Consider the following 22110-nt stretch of genomic DNA (forward strand, 5'->3'; position numbering starts at 1 on the left):
AGATTGTAATTAATATAATTATTTGACTATTTTGAGAGCTTGGGCTGACTGGAGAAGAGGTGTATTTCTTACTCGTGTAACCAGTAGTGCTTAGGACCCAGGAGTAGCTGCTAGCAGGTAGGGCGTACCCGTGGTCTCTGTATGTACGCCTCCTCCCCTTTCCTTTGTGTGCTCTGAGCTTTCGTTCTGAACAACGCCCGCCTGATGCCCCATCCACACCGCGGTCTGTTTGAAATGCTCGGTGTTACATTGAATTGTTAAATGACAGATTCCTTGATGTTAACCCAGCTCCTTTTAAAATGTATTTTTCAATAGTTCTCTCCGTGTTGGAAGCTCCTCAACTTATTTGTGCAGCCGCAGTCCTTAATTGAATTTGTTGAATTTGAATGCATGTATCATTACCACGCAACAGTGGTGCATTTTTCTTGTAGGCATTGTATTAATTTAATTGCTCTCGTTCAAGCTAACGCCTCCTGGTGGCCACACTTATGACGACTAGCAGCATGTGAGTGCCTGGTTACCCACAGTGTCTGTTGAACGAAGTGAAAAAGACTGGCTTGTGAGGCTACCCACAGTGGAACAAACTGCAGCAGTTTTCTAAGGTACACTGGCTGACTTATGCCAATGCTACCCTTTGGCACTTGTGTCCCAAAACTGTGGACTATTGATCATAGTTGATCAAAGTGATGATAGACACCAGGTTTTTAATGAAAATGTCCAGGTTACAGATGAAAACCTTATTGACACCATATGACTGAACATATAATCAACAATGGCAACAAAAATGTATGCTCATTCTTACTGGTTTAAGACACAGTATATAAAAATGCCACCGCTGTCTATTTTACGACATGGGGGACCTAAATTGATTGAGCAAGGTTGTTGAAACACGAAACGTCTGCAGGAAGCACTCAGCTGTAGGCTATGTGTGGGTAAAATCTGAGTCCAGGACCAGGCCTTCACTTGCACATCTCCAACCAAGTCTGTATGTATATTCCCCACACAAAGATAAAGGAATAATGATCATTTGGTAGGGGCGTAATTTTCCTCCTGTCAAGATACCTACCAAACAAATTACAATGGTTTGCATGATCTTAATAATACATTCATCCACCAGGCATTGGTAACAAATGTGGAATCTCTTTTTTTTTTACCAGCCCATTTAAAGCAGTTATATTATGGTAAGAGTTTTTCAAGTGTAAGCAAGTCAACCATAAATGCAAAGGAAAACACTGAGGCCTACAGCTTGTGGAACCTTTCAGAATGAAGATGTTAAATCCAGATATAACAAACCGTAGTTCACATACAATGAGGCATCTCATTTAATTCACAAATTGTTTTAATTTACACAACAAAAAGAAAAATGCTTATTGTGGTCTTTCAGCAGGGTAATTGCCTCGCCTTCGCTGACGGGCTACTGCTTAAATCCAACCAACTTCCTCCACTCGATCGTGAGGAAACAAAAACGAGGAGACGTTACTGTATTGTTATAATCTAGAGAATGCATAGACGTAAGCAGTCACCGTTTATCTGTATTTGTCGTTCATTATTCCATATGTGATTTTCTTTGGCTTTCCAGCATGCTTGACATATCAGCGGAAAATACAGTTTAACGAACGCGCGTGCGTGATCCTTGATCATGTTGTCCGCATATTGCTGGCTTCATAAATGTGTCTTGCTACACAGTTTACCATTACTCGGCAACGCAAATTACATTAACTTCGTATTATTTCCCTTTCTTGCTTTATAAAAATAAATACATTGAAATGCAATGTGAAATTAAAAACATTAATTGTCAACGTGATGATATGCCACTTTAAAATGAACTCGAAGACTGAATAGCCGTAGATGACCGAGGTATCCCGAGCGCATCCGATGTTTACTTCAAGGCGACAACTGAGGAACCCAGTACAGATTTTTCTCTATATCTAACCCCAGTTAATATTTTCGTTTCACTGGTTTGCGCGAGGTAAAGACCGATACATTGAGAGCAAAAATACTCTAGCAATTTTTTTAAAATCCTGTCTTTATCCAACCATTTCGGACAGGATTTCGTTGATTTAAGGTAATTACAACCCATTACTTATCATATGCATGTAATGGTTTCGATTTTTATTAAATTGAGAGAGTGATGGGTTAAATTCTGCAGTTTTTGCTCTGGTCGTCAGATAATTTTACGTATTGCATTGGGGTTTGATAACCTAGGTGGTTGGTTATTATCTATTTAGGTCACGTTAGGGCGTGTTACTTTTGTTAGCGCAATAAACGTGTCAAAAATATTAGCAACATCTCTGCGATTTAAAAGAGGAATTATACATCGTTAAATATTGGTTTCAAATATTGAGTAGGAAAATCTTACGCTTTATATTTTCTGTATACTAATAAAATCTGAATATATGGATTAACACAAGGCAACATTCAACGAACTAGACTAATGTAATACCACACTGAATCCTATTTTATTACAATACGAAGAACAGGCGTTAGTTCGTGTTGATTCATCAGTTTACCATTCAAATATTTGCGTCGCATTTTTTAAATTAACACATTTTCCGTTGTTTTGTTCTTGAAAATTTTTTATATGGCCTATACTATACTGTGTGTGTCAGAGAGAGAAACCCCGCAGATTCGTTTGTTGCGCTCTTTAGTGATGTAGAACAATATATCGATTTATACTTGCATGTGGTAATTACTTTGTGCCTAAAGAGATTTTCAATGAATGGATATAATTCGGATACCATTTAGTTCAGCTTCATGTCTTCTGTGTTCAGGTCAACCTTGTACTGTTAATGAAATCATGTGTACTCCTTTTTCTTGGGCTAACCTTGTGCAATAGTTATGTAATAATGTGCATGAGGACAAAGGATGAAGGAATGTGTAAAAGCATTGAGGAGTTGTACTTTTAATTTTCCTGTGGATGTGGATTAAAGTATGATGTGGATTAAGGTGTGAAGGTAGTGAACTCAGATTTTAAAGTAGTGTTGATTTTGTTTATGAGCCAACAGCTGATTTATTCCATAGCTGCTGGAAATAATAAATTGTGGTAACTGCAAGTGTAGCCTAAGCTTATGTTCCATAATGCAAAGACTCAAAAGAAATACAAGTTACAGAATGGATTAGGTTTCAAACTAAATCCTCATTTTGGCAACAAATGTGCAATAACATAAATAATTTAGACCAGGGCTTCCCAAACTTACTATTGAGGGATGATTCACTCTCTTAAAACCACATTATTTCTGAAATAGCTATGCATGGCTTGAAGAATGAATGTTCCATATGCTCACTCTAGGAATTTGAATCAGGCAGAATACTTTTCAGACTAGCAATTCTTTCATTTTTCTGTCATGCACTGTATAGCAAATGATTCCTTCTGACAGAGGTAACATGCATAATTGATTTATAGACAGAGAGGTGAAAATTTTTAGTGACAAATACTTGGGGATCCCAAATACGGAAACAGTACGCCTAGGACCTAATTTGAGAACAGTGCTTACACACAAAAAAAAGATGTGTATACCACTTTCCCTGTGGATATGGGATTTATAAGAACAAACTTGACATCAAAACATACAGTTATGCAAACTATGACCCATGTGTATGCACATTTTCCACACAGATTTCACTCAAATCCCTTCACTTCATATAAAAATACACAGCCTTCCAATAATCACGTCCCTTGTCAGAGGAACATTTAAGCTGAAGTAGTTTCAGTCTTTTTGATGTTAGAGAGAAAGTCCATATTTAAGCACCCAGACTGTCTGAAAAACGATATTATCGCCGGCGACACCTCCCATTCAGAGTTTTAGCTTATGCCATCAGAGAGGCGAGTCCCACAGCACAGAATCATAAGGTTAAAAGGCTCTTTTATTCTGAAATCGAATGCTGAATGTGAGGTCCAACAATGTGATTTCATTTTGATGGTGAGGTGTTTCATTGGGAAGATATAGCCTATAGGCTGATGCAATCTCTGTATGTTTTATTCTGATGTATCTGACTTTCATGTTTACAACTGTGCCGCTTTAAGATGCAACGCATATCAATATTCATAATGGGGGTTCCACGAACCATTTATGGCTAATTGTGGGAGTTAATGGGGTGGGATACTAGGCTAATGCACCTACGCAGAAACTGAAGTTTTTCCTAGAGAAAATTGCATGCAGGTGAGCATACAGATGGTTTTGTAAAACAGGATATTTTTAACGTTAAATACTTTTTTTGTGTGTGTGCGCCTACTTAGAGTTAATCCTCCAAAGTTTGTGGAAAATTTGTTCATAAACAAAGCAAGCAACAATGAGCTAAACCTGCATTGTGTTAAAATAAGGGAAAAATGGGGAAATAACTTACCCAATGTTTCCAAAATCCTTAACTGATAAAGAAGTTGGCTTTACAAAAACAGCATATGTGGGGGCCATAGGACCAAGTTTACAAAGCCCTGAACTATGGCTCTCGATGAGCAAGTATATTTGATGTGTTGGATATGCAAGATGTGGACACTGGACATACTTAATTTATAGTAAGACCAATTTTAAGAAGGCTGAAGATTTCCAATGCCTGACTCCTGATGCCAAGCACAAAGATGGGCTGTTGCTACCAACCTTTTGCCAGAAGTCATTAGCTGAACATATAGGTCTCAGTATCACACATTTCAAAAGAAAAACAATACAGCGGTTTGAAAAATATCTGTGACAGGAAGTTACTTTTCAATGAATGTACCAGCACAACCACAAATGTGTACCAAGTAGTGTCATTCATTGCGCAAATGAGTGTCCTTAGGCTGCAGTCCAATTCCCTCATGCACTTACACTGGCCACATGAGGATATCCTTTGACAATACAGAAGTTGTTTGTGCACTCTCAATTAAGGAAAGTACACAAAATGAGCTCCACCACCCTCCATTTTGCAACAGAGAATGAGACTACTGTACCAAGCTGCTGGCTTTGGACAGAGAAAATGCAAAGACTCCTTTGTAAATCCTGATTTCCTGTTACCTAACCCCTGCTATTGTAAGTCTACAATAGCTAATACTTTGATATTATGCCTAGAATTCTATTTTTGAATGATTATTAAATTTACATAGATAATGAAACTAGCTACATAACCATTGGAACCTCAGTAGTTAAGTTACTATAGACAACACATTAGCAAACTAGCCAGAGAAAGGTAAGCAATTTTAGGGCTGCAATATATTTATGACCAATACACAACAAGACACAGTAATGTCAAAAATAAGGCATTTAAGATCAAATTCATAAGTGCAATGTGCAACCGTTTTTGCAATATATTTTACCTCTGGATCTCTTGCCAAAGCAAGCAACCTAGTAGTGGCTAATGCTCGCTAGTTGGCAATCAGTGCTAATGCGAGATAGTTAGTGGCACTACAAGTGAGCATATTTTCATATAAGCTGCAGTGGGCAACTTTTTCAGTGGTCAGAGTTCTGTAGAAAAGAAGTGATGATTTTGTTAAATTCACTAGCTAGTTTGACCTTGCCAGTTTACTAGCTTAGCCATCTTGGAGAAACAGCTGAATGTTATAGGGTTAGCAAATTAGGTCAATGGATTTCCTTCATATTAGGTCGTAGCTAACATTGGCTAGCTAGCCGTTCTGGTAGCATTCTATTTGTTTCCATTACATCACAAAAGTCTAACCAGGGACCACGATAGACAGTAACACATAAATGCCACAAACCAGAAAAGGAGTCAACGTCTACATATAACAAAAAGTTTTAAATATGAAGACAAACATACAAAACATTACCATATGTAGGTTGACAGGATGGCCCAGGCAGTAACCAGGCCAAAGCTAAACTACTCCTTACCTAAAACAATTTGCAATACTGACCCTCCCTACCGGGGCAAAGCAAAAGGAGTGAGTCTTCCAGCAAACCCCTACTTCCCTACTCTGACCTAACTATCTGAAAAGGTGTTGAAAACAAAGTAAAAAAGAAAAAACTGCCTGGCCAACTGCAACAGAAAAGTATACCCACACAAAACTAAAACAGAAAACAAATCATGTGGCAAAACACAGTAACTTAAGTGTTCTAATGCACAACCAAGCCAGCCAAAAACAAGTGCCAAGAAGTCAAAGAAAGCCCCATATCTGCAATGTCTTCAGGCTTTTATTCATTTTAAGCTGTCAGGTGGGCACAGGTGCACATCATCAGCAATCAGGGAATCAGGTCTTCAATTAGCTGAAGACCCAGACACAGGCAGGCAGAAACCCCACAAAACAAGAAGACGTAACGGTTGCTGGCTGACAGAAGTACATTTTCCATAGAAACAGGTTATAGGTGAAATGAATGTTGTATCTTTTCTCTGTGAAAGTTTTCCTTTCTTGACCTTCTTTTTTGGTATCCCGAAGGATACTGTAAGTCCTTTTTGATGCCATATTACAAGTCAAGCTTTTCAAGTTTCAGTCATAGCTTTCATTGAGTTCAGCAATCAATAACGTCACTTCGGGTTGATTGCCCATGGGCTTCATCAATTCAAGTATTGTAAATATTTGTTATAAGAAATGTCGTTTTATAACCCTGTTCATCGACAAGTTTTAGTTACAATTAATGTTACTTATCCTAGTGCTTCTCCCTTTGTGTATTTGTGTAGAAAATGGAGTTGTTTCACTTTATTTGATCAGCCCACTATGGTATCCTTCTGTGCGGCAGGAAACGCTCTGAGATAGGATTTCTCAATTAGTCCGATGTATGGGTAGTGCTGCAACTGCCACTTCCTCTTTCCTTTCTCGGCACACTCCATTTCAATGGTAAGAGCTTTTTGTTTCTTGCGCCTCTATACTTGCAAGTATACTTGCGCCTCTTCCATAGCTTGGGGCAGCTAACTATCTAGTCACTTCATTTGGAGTTTGTTGTTGCTATTGTGATTTCCACAACTGGGTACCACGGGCAATACAGGGCTGGTCTGTCTGGGAGTGCCAGCAGCTATCCGGCTCACTCATGACGGCCTGAATGTTGGTTCCCCTGGGCCTCCTCCATCTCAACATCTCACCCATTTTAACAGTGGTTCTGTTCACTTCTGGTGACAATTGAGTGCATAGCAGCCCAGAGTGTGTGGTGCTATTCTTTCTGAAAGAGGAAGTGAGTGTGAGCAGTGACCATTGCAGGAAATTAGTGTGCAGCAATGCCTCTTTAGAGGGCTGGGCTGCAGTATACAGAGTGGCCTATGTGGCAGTGGCCGCTGAAGCCCCCCCCCTCCCCCGGACCAGGCAGGATATCAATCTGCTGGAGCTCAGGGCAGTTCACCCGGCCCTCTAGTTTTTCTTGTCTCCTCTGCCTGGTCAACATGTCCTGGTGCAATCGAACAACACCACGGTTGAGGCCCACATCAATCACTAGGGTGGTTTACAGTCTCAGGGCCTGCACAAAATGACCCTTGAGTTGTTAATGTGGGCCCAGGATTGTCTGCTCTCACTGAGAGCAGCCTACATCCCTGGAACCCTGAACATAGCAGCAGGCATACTCTCCATAGATGGCCTACCGGAGGGGCAATTTAGGCTTCACCCTCAGGTAGTGCAGATCTGGGAGAGATTCAGAAGGCGCAGATGGACCTGTTTGCCTCCTGGTAGAACACCTACCTGCCCTGCTGGTTCTATGTCAGACTCCCCGGGACCCTTAGCCTGGATTCCCCTGGGCCATGAGTGGCCACCACTGACACTCTATGCCTTTCCTTTGTTCCCACTGATTCCAGTGACACTGGACAGGGTTCACATGATGGGCCACTGGTTGATCAGTTGCTCCATAATGGCCAAGGTGCCCCTGGTTCAGCCTTCTGTTGGTCTCATCATGTGACATGCTTACCCTGGTCTTAGGGACTTGTAGCTTCTCCAGATTCATTCTTGGTTTAGAAACCATTTAATTATTCTTTTGATTGAAAAAGCTTGTCCTGATCAATTGAACTCGAAATAAGAACTTGCCAGTACCATTTTGCTAAATAATTTATCAGCTTTCAAGGAGCTGATTGTAGGGGTTACGTGATACCATGTGGTCTATTTAAGTTTTTGTAGGTCATTGTGGAAACGACTTTACGGGACAGCAAAGCGATCGTTAGCAATGAAAATCAAATGAATTCACAATTATTTTCCACTCTTATCTGCATCATAAAGCAGTTGTCTGCAGTTTATATGAAAGGCCTATGAGTTAAGTAAAATAGTAATGTTTTCCAGTTTTGGAAAGGTATATCTATGATACAGAAATGGAATATTGTGCAATATGTTGTAAATGTGCAGAAAATATAAAGATAAATGTATTTCACAGCAATGTATTTTAAAAACAATGTATTCCAATATTCAAAAGTGTTAACAATTTATATATTTTCCTTTCTATTACAAGATGTACATTACCAATGTCTTCTAATTGTGATATATTTTATTTAATATGTAGGACTGTTTCATAAGGGGAGACATGTATACACTTAGAGTTAATAGAAACTTGCAGGCCATTTTTTGTCCCTGAAATTAAACAGGTGTGCAGTTGTGACAATGCTTTGAATGCCTTGCTTCTTCAATCTCAGATGAATCATGCAGGAACTTTATTTTACTAGACAAATACCCTCTTGAAGTTTGTTCCTGAGAATAAAAAACCCCCAGTCCAACACTGCTTGCCAAGACGCAGAAATCTGTCCCCAGACTGAACTTGTTACCGAAACGTGACAAATTAAGCCCAGTGGAGGTTCAAGCTTGTTAGGGGAGGCACTGTTTCTTCTTGTCAAATACATATGTATTGCCACTTCAGGTTTGCTGGGCACATTTCTTGTAATGTTCTAATTATGTTGTTGAACTCATGAATAAAGCTGATGTTTTAGTTTGAGACTCAGATGACAGATGATTAAGTTTATTGTAATGTCTGAAGAAATACATGCACACCAGCCCAATAGCTAAGGTGCACAAGCAAAAGATTATTAATACTTGAACAAAGTGAGATTTGCACAATTGGTATAGTGCTCCAAAAAATAAAGCTTTAATATAGCACAGTTAGTATTTTGACTGTTCTGATGAAGGCTTGCAAGCCAAAACATTAACTGTGCTGTATTAAAGCTTTATTTTTTGGACCACAATATCAAATGTGCAAGTCTCATTTTGTTTAAGATGATTAAGTTTACTTGGTATAGAAGCGACCCACCATTTTGATGAATTGAAGAGATATTGCATCATATAAAAGGACACAACTAAAAAAGTATCAGTTTCCTTAATCTCTGAACACCCAGCAAGATGCATGGGATACAGTTACATACATTTCACTGTTGAAATACAGAATAAGTACACGTATTGGCTGTCCTGGCGAGATTCTCTATAGCATTAGCTAATAAATATATAAATAGTATTATCACAATGAAGTGCTGTCACAATCTTTGTGAAACAATCTATCCTCATCTTTCTTGGTATTGCTCTGGTGAAAAAGAATGTATTTACCCAAATCTTCCTTTTCATCGCAGTTGAGCAAAACACATGTTCAATTTCTCCCTCTGCTGCACTTAATTTGTGACTGTGCGTTGCCAGATATGCCATAGCATCTCTCCACCCAAAAAAACCCCACATTTAACTCAATTCTGTAAACTGGCCTTGTTTTTTAGAGAGCTGTGCAGGTGGGGGAGGCGGGCTTCTTTGGATAGGTTGCTTTCTGGAGAATTTTGTGTACACATAATGACAAGGGCACCAGATAACAATTTTGTATCTCAAGCTGTACACTGACACAATTCAATTCATCCCACAGGCAAACAATATTTAATTTTCATTCTGCATGAATGTGCGAGCAATTAAATAAAAACAAGGAACACTGTTTGAACATTATTTCTGAGTTGCTTAAGCAAATTCATTGCTCACAAAGAGCTCTGGTAATTTTCAGTAAAATTCCAGCAGCAACAGACTGTGGAATGCAACAAGCAGCGTCTTTAATGGTGCTGATCCCCAAGAATAGGGAGAGGACTGCAGTGTACCACTGGCAGCACAAAACAGGGATGTATGCAGGCCAGGGCTGTTGCTTCATAAGAGCTAGCAGCTGGCCAATTGCTTGCCAATTGACCTCAGGTGAGTAGTGCTTGGGGATGACAGACGTGGCCACTCCCTGGTCCCCACGAACTCTTCTGCATTCCCTGTGGGTTGCAGTGTCACTGGGGCGCGGGGGAGAGTTTCGGATGAGTGCACACGCTTCGGCTGCAGGGCTCCCTGTGTTAGGTGCAGGTGGCATAATGTGGACAGGAGAGAACTGCACAATCTCTGAGTTCATAATGAAGAAAATCACACTTGTAATTTGGTTTATTGTCATTAGTATACAGTTCTTATTGCTAGTACTAATATTTGATTGTGATTTTAGGGTCATTGTAATTTTTTGCATTTAAAAAAAAATTGAAATGCTGTTATGATTTGTTGTAATAAGCCTACATTGCACAATGCTTTCAGAAAACAATTAAATTAAATTTCTTAAACCTGGTCATTATAATGCATTCAGTGAAGGATTATATATCAGTACTCATCCTGTGTTTCAGTGTTGAACTGAGGAACAGGACAGTTCTTCAAGAACTTGAGAACTTCATTTGAGTCACGCAAGTGAATTGATTTCATTATGATGACACCAGCCAATGCGACCCTATCATTGTTGCTCCATTAAAATGCACAAGAGTCAGCACAGTCATGCTCACTGGTTAACTTTGTTGGTTTTGTATGGTTTTATTATAGGTGCTTTGGTTTTGTTGCTTGAAACACTGAAGCCTTTAATTATTTACATTATTTATCTTCTTGGCTTATGGCTTTTCCAGAACGACTAACACAGCTTACATTTCTATATACTACCCCTTTTTATAGCTGGATGCCTACTGAAGCCAGGTTGGTATGTTGCTCAAGGATACAATGGCATTGATCCCCTGGTCTGAAATTAGTAATGTGTCTCTGATGTGTCTACCATTTCATAAGCCATGTTTTTGGTTTTGTTCTTTCAGAGGACAAATGGTCAGTTTTGTCAAAATGGAAATGACTAGAGTGGTTGTATTCAGTGTTGTGTTCTTCCTGGGTAAGTACCATTAAAAGCACAACTGCATGAATAAACATAAGCTGTGTGGTGTATGTGGTGCATAGATATAGTGTTAAGTGTGCATTTGTAATAGCACATGCAGATTATGGCTTTTCTCCACATGCATGATTTGTGAATATACTGTATTAGAGATGCAACTTGTTATACTAAGAAATGATCGGCAGGGGGAGATAAAGGGTTGAACTTGCGTCAGTCTTCAGGCACATCCATCTCAGGGTGTGACTGCCTTACCATCTGTCTTTTCTATTTTTTTGTCCATATCTATACAGAACATCAATTCAATTTTTTATCCATATCTATACCAAGCAGCAGTTCTATTTTTTTGCTACTGTTGTTCTATTTTGGACATTGAGAATCTGAGACAGCATATAATTTACCAGTATCTGCTCTATTGATTTTGTGTTTTGTTCAGAACCTGTGGAATTAAATGTTTTAAGGCCTCTCATTTTAAAAAGGAGTCATATGGATTCTCTGATTCACAATTTGCAGAGACTAAGTTGGATATAAAAAACAAATGTTTCATATTTTTGAGAAGTCCTCATTTTGTATGCCAAAATTAAAAGTGGAATTTTTTTTTTGCATGAATTGTAAGTGAATACACAATAAACTTTGTTTTCCTGGAGGGGAAAAATACCAGGACAAAAGGTTTTCTTAAAATAAACTTATTTCTCTTTCTTTCACAGCGTCTGCAAGATTGGAAGGTGAGCATTTCAGCTTGTCATCATCCTGCCGATGAGCCATAGCTATTGTTAAAGTTACAAGAATAACCGCACTGTAAATTAGCGCTGATTACTGTGAGTTTACTCAGGCACGTTGCCACTTCCTGTGTCAAAATTCTCGGCTTCTGTTCCTCGCTCTTGCTGCCAGTGAAAGAAGAACCCTACACTGCTTTTTTTGGAGAAGATGTGCACCTCCCCGTTCCCTCTCTGAAGACCACGGAGGTGCTGTTCAAGCCCAGCGTTGGCCCGGAGGGCTCTGAGGACGTTCTGATGAGAGACGGGGTGCTGCTTGGCTCTCGGGCCAAGCTGAACCCCCAACGCAGTCACCTGATCCTGGAGGACGTGGGGGAGAAGGACGAGGGCGTGTATGTCATTAAACACACGGACACTCCAGAGGACGTCAAGCACATCATTCTCATGGTCAGAGGTACTTGAAGCTCCTCCTGTTCCTCATCTTCTGTCTGAAGATTCAACCCCATTGTCACCCTCTTCCCCATTTTAATATTCTGCGCCTCATCCGATGATTAAGTTGGAACGCAAACTAAAAATAACTAAGAATATTTAGCACATTTAGAACAAGAAAGTGAAAATGATTGTTGTTTAAAGTTTATTTGAAATTAAAGTGCATTTTACCCAGAGGGCGTAATACACTGTACAAAACAGAGAGTTGTCTTGCATGTTGCAAATGGATGTACAGTTGCAGCTCCTGATGAGTCTGACCTTACCCCTGTTGGCTCTTTCAGATTGCACCATAGAGCATAATCTTAAATATGGCGAAACGTACCTGATCTCCCTGAGCAAAATTTTGGGCCCAATCACCCTGGAGTTCCGGTCCAGCGTGCTGCAGCTCAACCAGACCTCGGACGGCCCGGTTCTGCTCCTGAACCAGACCTGGACCCCCAGCGAGGAGTACAAGGCCCGTCTGACCGCGTCAGAGAAGAGGGTCATCCTGCACACCGTGACTGGCTCAGACGAGGGCAGCTACACCATTCTGGACTCTGACGAGAAAGTGAGGAAGAGGACGTGCCTGAACGTGAAAGGTGAGAAGGGATGAGAGAGAAAAAGAGAACGAGCTCGTTTCTCTCTCCTCCCTCCCATCTAACCCCTCGACACTTTCTTTCTTTCCCTTCTCCAAAACTCTCTCTCGCCTTCACTCTCTGGTCCTCAGAGCACCAGGTCTTTGTCCAATTACCGTACGCCGGCACACTGAAGATCAACCTGATTCTGGACCCCTCCAAAGTAACGGTGCAGTACAGGCAGAGGTCCAGCGGCAGGGCACGGCTCATTCTGGACCGGGGGGAGCTGGTGGTGCCAGGGGAGCCCAGCCTGGATAAAAGGCTCTCAGTGGATGGGTCCATGTTAATCCTGGAGCGGGTGCGCTTCAGTGATTCGGGGCAGTTCACGGTGACCGACTTGCAAGGTTTCGTCATCTCCAACACCGAAGTGGAGGTGGAAGGTGAGAGGGGAGGCTCGATCGATGGAAGCGGAGGATTTACTCTGACCTTAGCCTTTTAACATTTTCTCTCCGTTATTTCTCTTGCTGCCTTTCCTTCCCTTACTCTCTTTCTCCTTGCCTTTCACTCTCCCTTCCTCCCTCTCTTTCTTTCTGTCTCCCTCTCCCTCGCTCCTTCTTTCCCCGTTTCAGCCTACAAGCTGCCCCCTCTTTACGTGGCGATAATCTCTCTCCTGTCGCTGCTCGTCTTCCTCCTGTTTGTGTGCCTGCTGTCCTGCCTGGCGAAGGTCCACTATCGAGCCAAGCGGGCGAGGGCCATAGCGCGCATCGCCCAGGAGGCTGGCAAGGGGGACGGCGAAACCTTCCGCCAGGTAACACCCCAGTTTCCTCCCCGTTTGACAGCCCTGGAAAAGGCTGTAGCGCAGGGAGGACCTGCTGATTGGCAGTCACCGACTGGAACGTGACGCGCATAGTTAATGTGAAAGCCAGCAGGGTAGAGAAGCTGCAGCCCCGTTTCCATCGGGCAAATTTCTGCTACACCTCAGCACACTGCTACACCTCCCCAGGTGTATTTCATTACCTGTGGTAGACCCAAGCGTGGCACCTTGACCTCAAGGTGCTATTGTGACAATGTTCATTTCCAGATCTATAGCTACTCCAGTATATAGCTATTCTTTTTTCATTTTCATCTTTTTTGTTTCATTTTCTGGTCCAGAAGAAAAACATTTCACATTCAATTTATTTGACAAGCCCTTTAATAATGCTTGCCTCCTAGGCAGAGATGCATTCTTCTTATTACCTTTTTTTCTTTCTGGTTCCTTGAAAGCCATATCGGTTTGCCTAACAGCAACAGCCAATGATAGCTGAAATGCCAAAAAAAAGGTTTTTGGAGTTTTTTTTTCCTTACCAAAATACATACATGAGAACAGGTTTATAGCAAGTTTTCAGTCGGTAGATTTCTAAGATATAAAGGGAGCTTCCCAGCGGCTGTGCAGACTGCAGTCATCAGCAAGGAAAACATATTTGCTCCGTGAACAGTAACAGACAGGCAGCGTGTGGGATAACTCAACCACCTGAGCGCCGTTTGTGCTGTAATGTGGCGTAAGGACAAGAAATGATTTCCATTTCTTTCAGTGTGCCAGAAGGGACTTATTTTTCCAACCGCATGCGGATCCATTGAGCGAAGGACAGCTAATCTCCCGGGTGGTTACCGGATTTGAAAAAAAAGACTGAAACTCAAACCGACATTTTGAAGGATAGTGCGCTGGCTTCGCTCAGGTGTAGCCGAATGCGATTAATGGAAACGAGGTGCACGCGCGCGTTTTTAGCGAATTTGAGTCTTCTTGCACGTCTGTCTGTCGATCTCTCCGTGTTTGTTTCTCTTTCTCTCTCTTTTTTTCTCCCTCCCTTTTTGTCTGTACTTGTTGTTTGACCCATTCGACCCCTGTTGTTTCGGCGATACTAAACTTTTGATATTTGTATAACACTGTAGGCTGCGTTACATTTCTTATAAATATGCTGTGCATTGCACTCCATCGCCATGTTGCAAAGAACTGATGTTCTAAAATAAACAAAAACAGCTGCAATAGAAATCCCACTCGAACCGTAACCCGGTGTCTCCTGCAGGTGGGTGTAGCACACGGGCTTCAGGATGAGACCCGTCTCCCATCCTCTAAAACGCCTAGGCCATTCATCCTGTGTGTTGCCATGGAGACCAATTAACGACATCCATGTGTTCCATTCGCTTTTCCTGTGTAGCTCGTGTAGTCGTCGGCGCACATGACTCCATTAATCATCATCAGCGGTTTGGAATGAACGCCATTTCCCTGTCTGCGCAAACAGGGGGACTAATTAGAGTCGATGTTGGAGTGTTTTAAATGTCTCACACAGCGGTTTGCTGGAGGAGGTTAGTTAACTATTGACTTGCGTTACATTTCTTCTTCTTGTCGGAGCATCAGAAGGAACTCCTGCTTGGTGAGATACCGTGTTCCTGATTTATTCCATAGTTATAAGGTTTTGTATTGGTGTTTGTGCTACTGCACTAGGATGGCTCTTCAGTATACACATCGCATAGGTTTAGCACTTGTTTTGTGCTCCAATTGATGTTCCGTTTGAATTTTTTGTAAATATGTTAAAAACTACAGTTATTTGTTTATAATAACTGCAGTCATATGAACATGACATACTGAGAAATATATTGTCATATATTTCCATAAAATGAAGATACTTTCTTTACACACATTTCATTTATTTATTTTTGTGTCTTAACGCTTAATGGTGTGAAGCTTCTTTCTGTGTATTTGTTTGTCGATTGATGTCTGTGTATTGTGTGTCTAAACATTAGGGCTGTAGCGATTACTGGGTAATAAATTAGATCAATCCACTAAGTGTGATTAATGTTGTTTTAAACAGTGTCTACCATATTTATTGTCATGCATTCATTATTTTAATTAAAGTGGTAAAGTGGTATATAAAGAATGTGATCATTGATTAGATAAAAGTAGGTTTTCTGCGGGAAAAGGCTTAGCCAGCAGACATGATGTACTGTAATGATCCAGCGGCACAATTCTGTCTGAATGTCTGACCTTGTTTGTGCGTGCAAATGCACAGTAATTGTGCAAACCAATCAAGTCAATGATCCATCCATCCATCCATCCATACATTATCTAACCCACAACCCTGAGCAGGATAAGTGAATTATATAATGGATGGATGGATCAAGTAAATGATGCAAATCCATTTGGGTTTACTATTCAAAATTAATCTGCAAAAAAAATATATTTATCAGTCAATAAACATAATCGACTGACAGCCCTATAAAGTATGTGTACTTATGTGTCTTGTTTATTGTTTGTTCTCCGTATGTTCATGTTCATGTGTGTGACTTTGTGTACCAGGCGCTCTTCACCAACGTGTGAATCATTAGCATTTCAAAATGTTTCTTTTCAAAGCCTGTGTAGGCTTATTGGCTATTGTGGCATTGTGAGGGCTCGGTCTGCTCTCCTGAGGTTCTCTCTCGGATGCATTTAAGCTGGGGCTTTAAATATGGTCAGGCTTTTTCTTTGTTTGCTCGATAAACTCTTTGCCATCAAAGAGCCTGTTGACACAGGAGAGCCCCGGGAAATCCCGGAGTAGGACAGAGCTCTCTGATGGGCTTCCTGTTCTGCTCCACGGTTATCGGGCCACCCCTAGAGTCAGCCCCTGTAAACCCATCGATTGACTTAATTCCTGCAATCTCCGCTCCCAGAGACAAATCGCCCACCGTCCACATCTGCCATCGCAGGTGGGCCCTCGAAGAATCTAGTCCTTATTTCAAGCCTGCCAGAACTATATTTTCCACCACCGAGAGCCTATCACAATATTGCAATGCGTATTCTCTTCTTAGAACCTTCACTAATCTGTACGCATAAGGCGCTTCTCGTGTCAGCTTAGTGTGTGTGGTCCTTGTGTGAGCGTGCTGCTGTATTTTGTACGGCTGCATCTGCTGTGGATTTTACTGTGAAGCCTGTTCCTGTGCAGATGTATCTCTGTTTCTTCTCGGTGGCAGGTGGTCCATGAGGCCTACACCAGGTTCACTGAGGAATCCACTATGAAGTCCCAGTGGGACAGCAACACCGACAACACAGAAGCTGACATCAAGGTGGGCGGGGTCCAATACAGCTCTGGGAGGGAGGAGGGGTGGTATAATTGTGCAACACTTACAACTGAATGAGCACTGAATGAGCTAATCCCTTAAGTAAATCAGATGTAAGAAACAGAATAATAGAAATAATTTGCTTCTAATATACAAAATGTTGAATTATTGCCCTTAGGGTCTAGAGGTGTCCAAAGGGGGGCGCTACCACACCCTGCTCTCGGATAAAAATTTCCTCGAAACGAGCGACTCAGGGGTGGAGTTCAACATCTCCGGCTTCCCGCTGGACAGCGACACGGACGTGCCCCCGTCGTACCTATCCTTCCTGGACTCTGACCAGCCCAATGGAACGTCCGCCCCGGACCCCGTCCAGAGCACCAAGCAGGCCCCCGACTCTCAACCTGGTGGGGGCAGCGGCGGCACCGCGCAGGGGCCCAGGGTGGGGTCCTCACCGGAGGTGGGCCTGAGCCCCGGGGCCAGCCACGAAATGGCGGCTCCGCCTCCCGAAGCTGATCCCGCGAACGAGGCGGACAAGGACTCCGCCCCGCCCAGCAATGCCGGCGCCGGTCAGGATGCCAACGGCGAGAAAGCTGCCAACTAAGGGACCCCCCCCCATCCCCCCCCGCCCCCCGATCTTTTAGAAGCTTGGCGCCCCCCAACCCCCAAAATCTTGACAATCTTGCTCCCCAGCAAATAGACCCCCCTAACGCACACAGCTAAGTTCAGTTCGCTGCTAATACGGCAGGGACAAAATCCATGGGTAACGCTTTAACAGCTTCTAGTTCTTTGAGATTATGATGCATGACTGTCACTAACCACACATGTTAACTTGCATCTTTGATCTACCTGAAAATAGGCCAAGCAAGTTTATTACAGTCTTTGTACATGTTCAGGTATGCTTCAAATGAACTATGCGCTGAAGAAAACCAAAATGTTTGGTACAATAAGGTAAATGCTTGGTTCATGGCCAAACAAATACTAACCCAGGGTTTCATTCTAAAAAAACATACATTGAACCATACATTAAAACGCTGGGTTTCAACGTTGTATAGCTTATGCTACAAAGAACTTGTTATTGCTATATATTCTCTATTAAGAATACCTACAGATCCCACACAAAACACCAGTGAGAAAATAAATGGCAGAACATGAAACCGTCGAGAAAAGAGCAGAAAACACTTAAGAACATTGGATCACAGCGCCTGAAAACCCTCAGCTTGTTAGCTTCCACTCCAAATCAGACGTTCTCTCAAATGAACAGCCACCCGCTGCACTTAACAGACACCATTACAAACTCAGATTTTCTTGAGACAGCATTTCACAAAATGATAACATTGAAATGCCAACCTCGCCAAACTCTGACTCGCAACACAACCTCCCCAAATGTGTGAGACTAATCAGGTCTCCATTTACACTGTAGTTAATTCTTTGGGGGAAATGTCAGATAAGCATGGTCAGTTAATCATGTCCCTTTTTTTGTGCACGGCGTAGAACCATGGTTACACAGATGCAGAGCCGCCAGAATGTATGTGTTCAGCTGCTCATTTGATAGCACTGCACTGCTCCGGTACTGTGTGGTAGTGGACACAGTCTCATAAAGGTCACCCAGCCAACTGCCTTTACCGCTATTTAGCATCTGAAATAGATGAAGAAGAAAGTGGCAGTGTTGGATAGATTCTCTAGTAAGCCATTTCAGCCATGTTAGAATTTTCACATCAGGTTTAATCACAACATCAGCATTGCTATGCTACCAGTTAAAATTCTTTACAAAGTTGTTTGTTATAGTTTTATATGTCTTTCTGAAGTCTCTCAAGAATGTAACTCCCATATAAATGGAGCCCTGATAGTATTTAACCTCCGTATGCCCAAACTGAAAGAACCTAGTCCAGCTCTAACACATCCCACGGCTGCCATCTGGTTCCTTATGTAAATGTAAGACAGGAAGGTGGCTCGATCACAGCTCCGCAATTTCTTGTCCTGCATCTAGCGATGCATTTAAACCGATCTGTGACTTTGTCGTTGGGATCCAGTGTTACATACGCAAGCAAAACGCAAAACCTGGTGCTGGAGATGCAGCGGAGTTCACCCCTGTGGCTGAGATTACCAGCAGTCAGCTAGTGGCATTTCTGGAGTGGCCCTCCTCTCTGTACTAACAGCCAACTGGGAGGTCAAACCCTCAACTTTAGGGATCCCTAAACTCGTCCCACTATACATATCCTGGCAATGGACACAGTTTTGAATGACCCTGGATGTCACCCCATCCGTACGCTTCTGATCTCCCATGTGGCCCTAGCTCCTGGGCAAAGCAGAGCAGGAACAGGAGGGACTGCGATGACGGCAACATCATAATACTCAAAGAGATTGAGCAGCAACACCGCAGACCTACTGAACACCTAGATGCCTGTGCCCCACAACAGCCTAACATGTCTCACCCACCGTGCCCACTGGATATCTCCACATTACAACTGCTCACCATCATCCAAGGCACTGAACACATCAATGAGACACTGAGCACTTTAATACTCTTCAAACCGACACCCTTTTGATGTCAGAGAGGCACCCCCTGGATTGCAGAGCGTGCCGCAGCCCTGCAGATCCACAGACGATGGACTGCATGATGGTTACATCACACTGCTTATAACTTGAGTTAAAGCAGGCCAATCACTACTGAACCCAGATATGAGACTGCAGATATGAGATGTTTTTTTAGGAAACACAGGAAATAGACATGGGTACAGTCAGGGTACAGCCAACTTGAAGAACTATTCATCCAATTCAGTGTTGGGAATGTGTGTTTTACTACAGAGAGTATAAGGGTGGATGTGGATTTTAGTGCATTGGAAAGGTTGAGCAGGTGGACAGGTTTGTTGAAGGCCCAGGTTTCATTTCAGAAGTAGAGGGACGCTGTCACATGACATACGCGGAGGTTACAGTCATCTTGCTGGGATGAATTAGCATTTCTGCCTCCCATTTCAGCACAGCACAGATATCCATGGATGATTCCTCTAGTTCAAAGCAATGAGGCAAACACATTTAGTGGGTCTCCACAAAAAGCACAGATTTTACAAAAACTCACTTATTTAACAAAAGTTCAAAGCAAAACTTCATAACATCATGAAATTGTATCTTGTAAGTAGATCCATCTACCAAAAGCTAAACAATTTTCTCTTTTATGTTCTTTTTTTCTTTTTACAATTGGAGCTTTTTTGAGCATATACAATATGAGAGAAAGATTTGGTATTGCAGATGTGAACATATGACAATGGAGAGTGTCTTTTTCACACATGAAAAAAGAATGCATATGAAATCCAACAAATGAAACAAGTGAAATCCAAACTATAAGAAATAGATGTTTGAAAAAATAAAACACAACACTGTCTGGGGTATTGTCAGCTTAATAAGTGTCATTCTATGCTTTATAGTCTGTGTATGAAACAGCTTAAATAATTTTAGAATCATCATATCAATCATTAAGTATAAAGCTACATATGAGATGCTGACAATAACTGAGCTGTTCGCTAATATTTTATTCCTTGTACTTTGGATTTTCTAGACAGGCATATACCTTTTTCATACGGGCATTACAATTGTATGTACATTTATATTATATATACATTCAATTTGTGGTATTCATTGCAGGGTGTAGAAATAGGGATTTGTCACACTTTCCTGGATTTTGATTAGATTAATAATTGTGACTGGCATTGCAAAAGGCCTTTAGTCATTCTAGTCAGAAAGCATCCATTAATCCCAGGTGACACTGCCTACCGTGTCTAGACTCAGAGCAGAGACCTCTCCTTTTATGTGAATTGGAGAGGGACCAGGTTTTGATTTGATCCACAACCACAATATTGTTTTAACACACACACATACACACACACCTTGCATGCAGGGTATATAGTAGCCTACATACAAACACCACAACCCCTTCAGGCATCTCTGTATATATTGCATGCGTAGAGATAAAGCTGTTTACTTATGCAAATCTTATGCAAGCTTTCACATCCAAAGGGCACAATAATCCTCATTCTTTTCCCATCCCATGCAAATATATTTACATCTAATATAAATGTTAATTAAGAAATTACTCTCATTGATTTTGTGAGTTAATGCCTGAGAGATCAAAACAATTTTTTTTTAAATGTTGGTGGCTCTTTCTGCAGGAGCCAATAGAACCATCATCATTGAATCATAACCCAAACCCAGATACACAAGAGTATTATTTTGATACTGCTAGGCACAGTAGGAGTAATATTTTATTGCCACGATTACAAATGCGACTAGTAATGTACCTAATATAATAAATATTCGTTCTTATAATAATTCCTCTCATATATTATGCGCACAATTACAAATAAAAATGTTATGATTGCTGAAGCATGCTGAGCTTTTAGATTGCCTGTAAGACAGTTTTATGCAAGTTTTCATTAATATACATGTAACCTTACCAATCAGTGTCTGCCTGTACAGTCAGAGTAGTATTACTATTGAAATGGGTTGAAGAATGGGTATGTCAATATGATATACAAACATATATTCGATCTCACATGAACAGTACTATCATAAAAGGTCATTGATATTTCTTATGCCTTTGCCTGAAAAGTACAGAATTAATTTAGTCTTTAATAACAGTATTGGCTTTTGCACCTAACCTTTTTTCCGATATGTTTTGAATACATTACAGTATGGCAACACACTGAAGTTATACTATGGTACAGCATGCTTAAAATATGATTTATATATTTAATCAACAGCTGAAACTTTCGTATTGTGGTTAAAGGATTGTTGTATACTGAGGACACAATGCCTATGACACAAGAATGAGTGCTGCACTCTCAAAACATGTTCCACTGACTCATATTGTACTTCGCTACCATGTATAAACCTTAACTCTATTTTCAGTTTTTAATGAACAATATGTGATGTTTTACATTTATAGATCTTATGATACTGTTTTTTGCATCTGCCACAGATTTTTGTAAAACATGTTTTCTTGAAGGAATGACTTAAAGTAATAATAAAAAAATGATTTTGAAAAGACACGCAAGAAAGGAAGTGTCCTGTCTCCTGTGATTCATTTCTTTTTTTAAAAACTTTCTGTAGCGAGGTGATGTGAATGCATGCAGAATGTATTCAGTCAACATTTTTCACTAACTTGCCAAATTGTGTTTGTGTGGGAAGAAAATGAGCGCTTGCATTTATTTTTAAGAGTGGACAAAAGTTGCATGAATTCAGGTAAATGTGCAAACCAGCATCCAGCTGTAGTGCTCA

At 41.2% G+C, this 22110-nt stretch overlaps 1 protein-coding gene and 1 long non-coding RNA gene across 7 annotated transcripts in view; one reads left to right on the plus strand and one right to left on the minus strand.

Moving 5' to 3' along the window:
• The first annotated feature begins 1486 nt into the window (after positions 1–1486).
• Positions 1487–21894, plus strand: LOC135261533 (uncharacterized). 5 transcript variants are annotated; one of them, XM_064347960.1, is made up of 9 exons: positions 1487–2065; positions 10942–11620; positions 11717–11734; positions 11901–12179; positions 12496–12792; positions 12921–13208; positions 13398–13576; positions 16753–16845; positions 17018–21894. In XM_064347960.1, exons 2-9 carry the CDS (start codon positions 11548–11550, stop codon positions 17438–17440), a joined length of 1650 nt encoding a protein of 549 aa, XP_064204030.1. In that variant the 5' UTR covers positions 1487–2065; positions 10942–11547; the 3' UTR covers positions 17441–21894. The 5 variants fall into 5 exon arrangements, with proteins under 5 accessions (XP_064204030.1, XP_064204032.1, XP_064204031.1 ...); XM_064347962.1 differs by having other exon boundaries at positions 10942–11012; XM_064347961.1 differs by lacking the exon at positions 1487–2065 and adding an exon at positions 2456–6757.
• The window catches only part of LOC135261547 (uncharacterized), a 29938-nt gene continuing 19765 nt past the window's right edge, over positions 11938–22110 (minus strand). For both annotated transcript variants that reach the window (XR_010331980.1, XR_010331981.1), the window contains 2 exons: positions 12537–12750; positions 11938–12085 (listed from right to left, as the gene is read on the minus strand). This is a non-coding gene — a long non-coding RNA (uncharacterized LOC135261547). The remainder of the gene's footprint in view (positions 12086–12536; positions 12751–22110) is intronic.

This window comes from Anguilla rostrata, chromosome 8, assembly GCF_018555375.3.
Source record: "Anguilla rostrata isolate EN2019 chromosome 8, ASM1855537v3, whole genome shotgun sequence".
NCBI lineage: Eukaryota > Metazoa > Chordata > Actinopteri > Anguilliformes > Anguillidae > Anguilla > Anguilla rostrata.

Coding starts and splice junctions, on each gene's coding strand:
- LOC135261533 (XM_064347959.1), top strand. CDS start 10,835: ATGTTGCTCAAGGATACAATGGCATTGATCCCCTGGTCTGAAATTAGT. Junction 12,793..12,920: donor GACGTGCCTGAACGTGAAAG/GTGAGAAGGGAT, acceptor TCTGGTCCTCAG/AGCACCAGGTCTTTGTCCAA. Junction 16,846..17,017: donor ACACAGAAGCTGACATCAAG/GTGGGCGGGGTC, acceptor TATTGCCCTTAG/GGTCTAGAGGTGTCCAAAGG.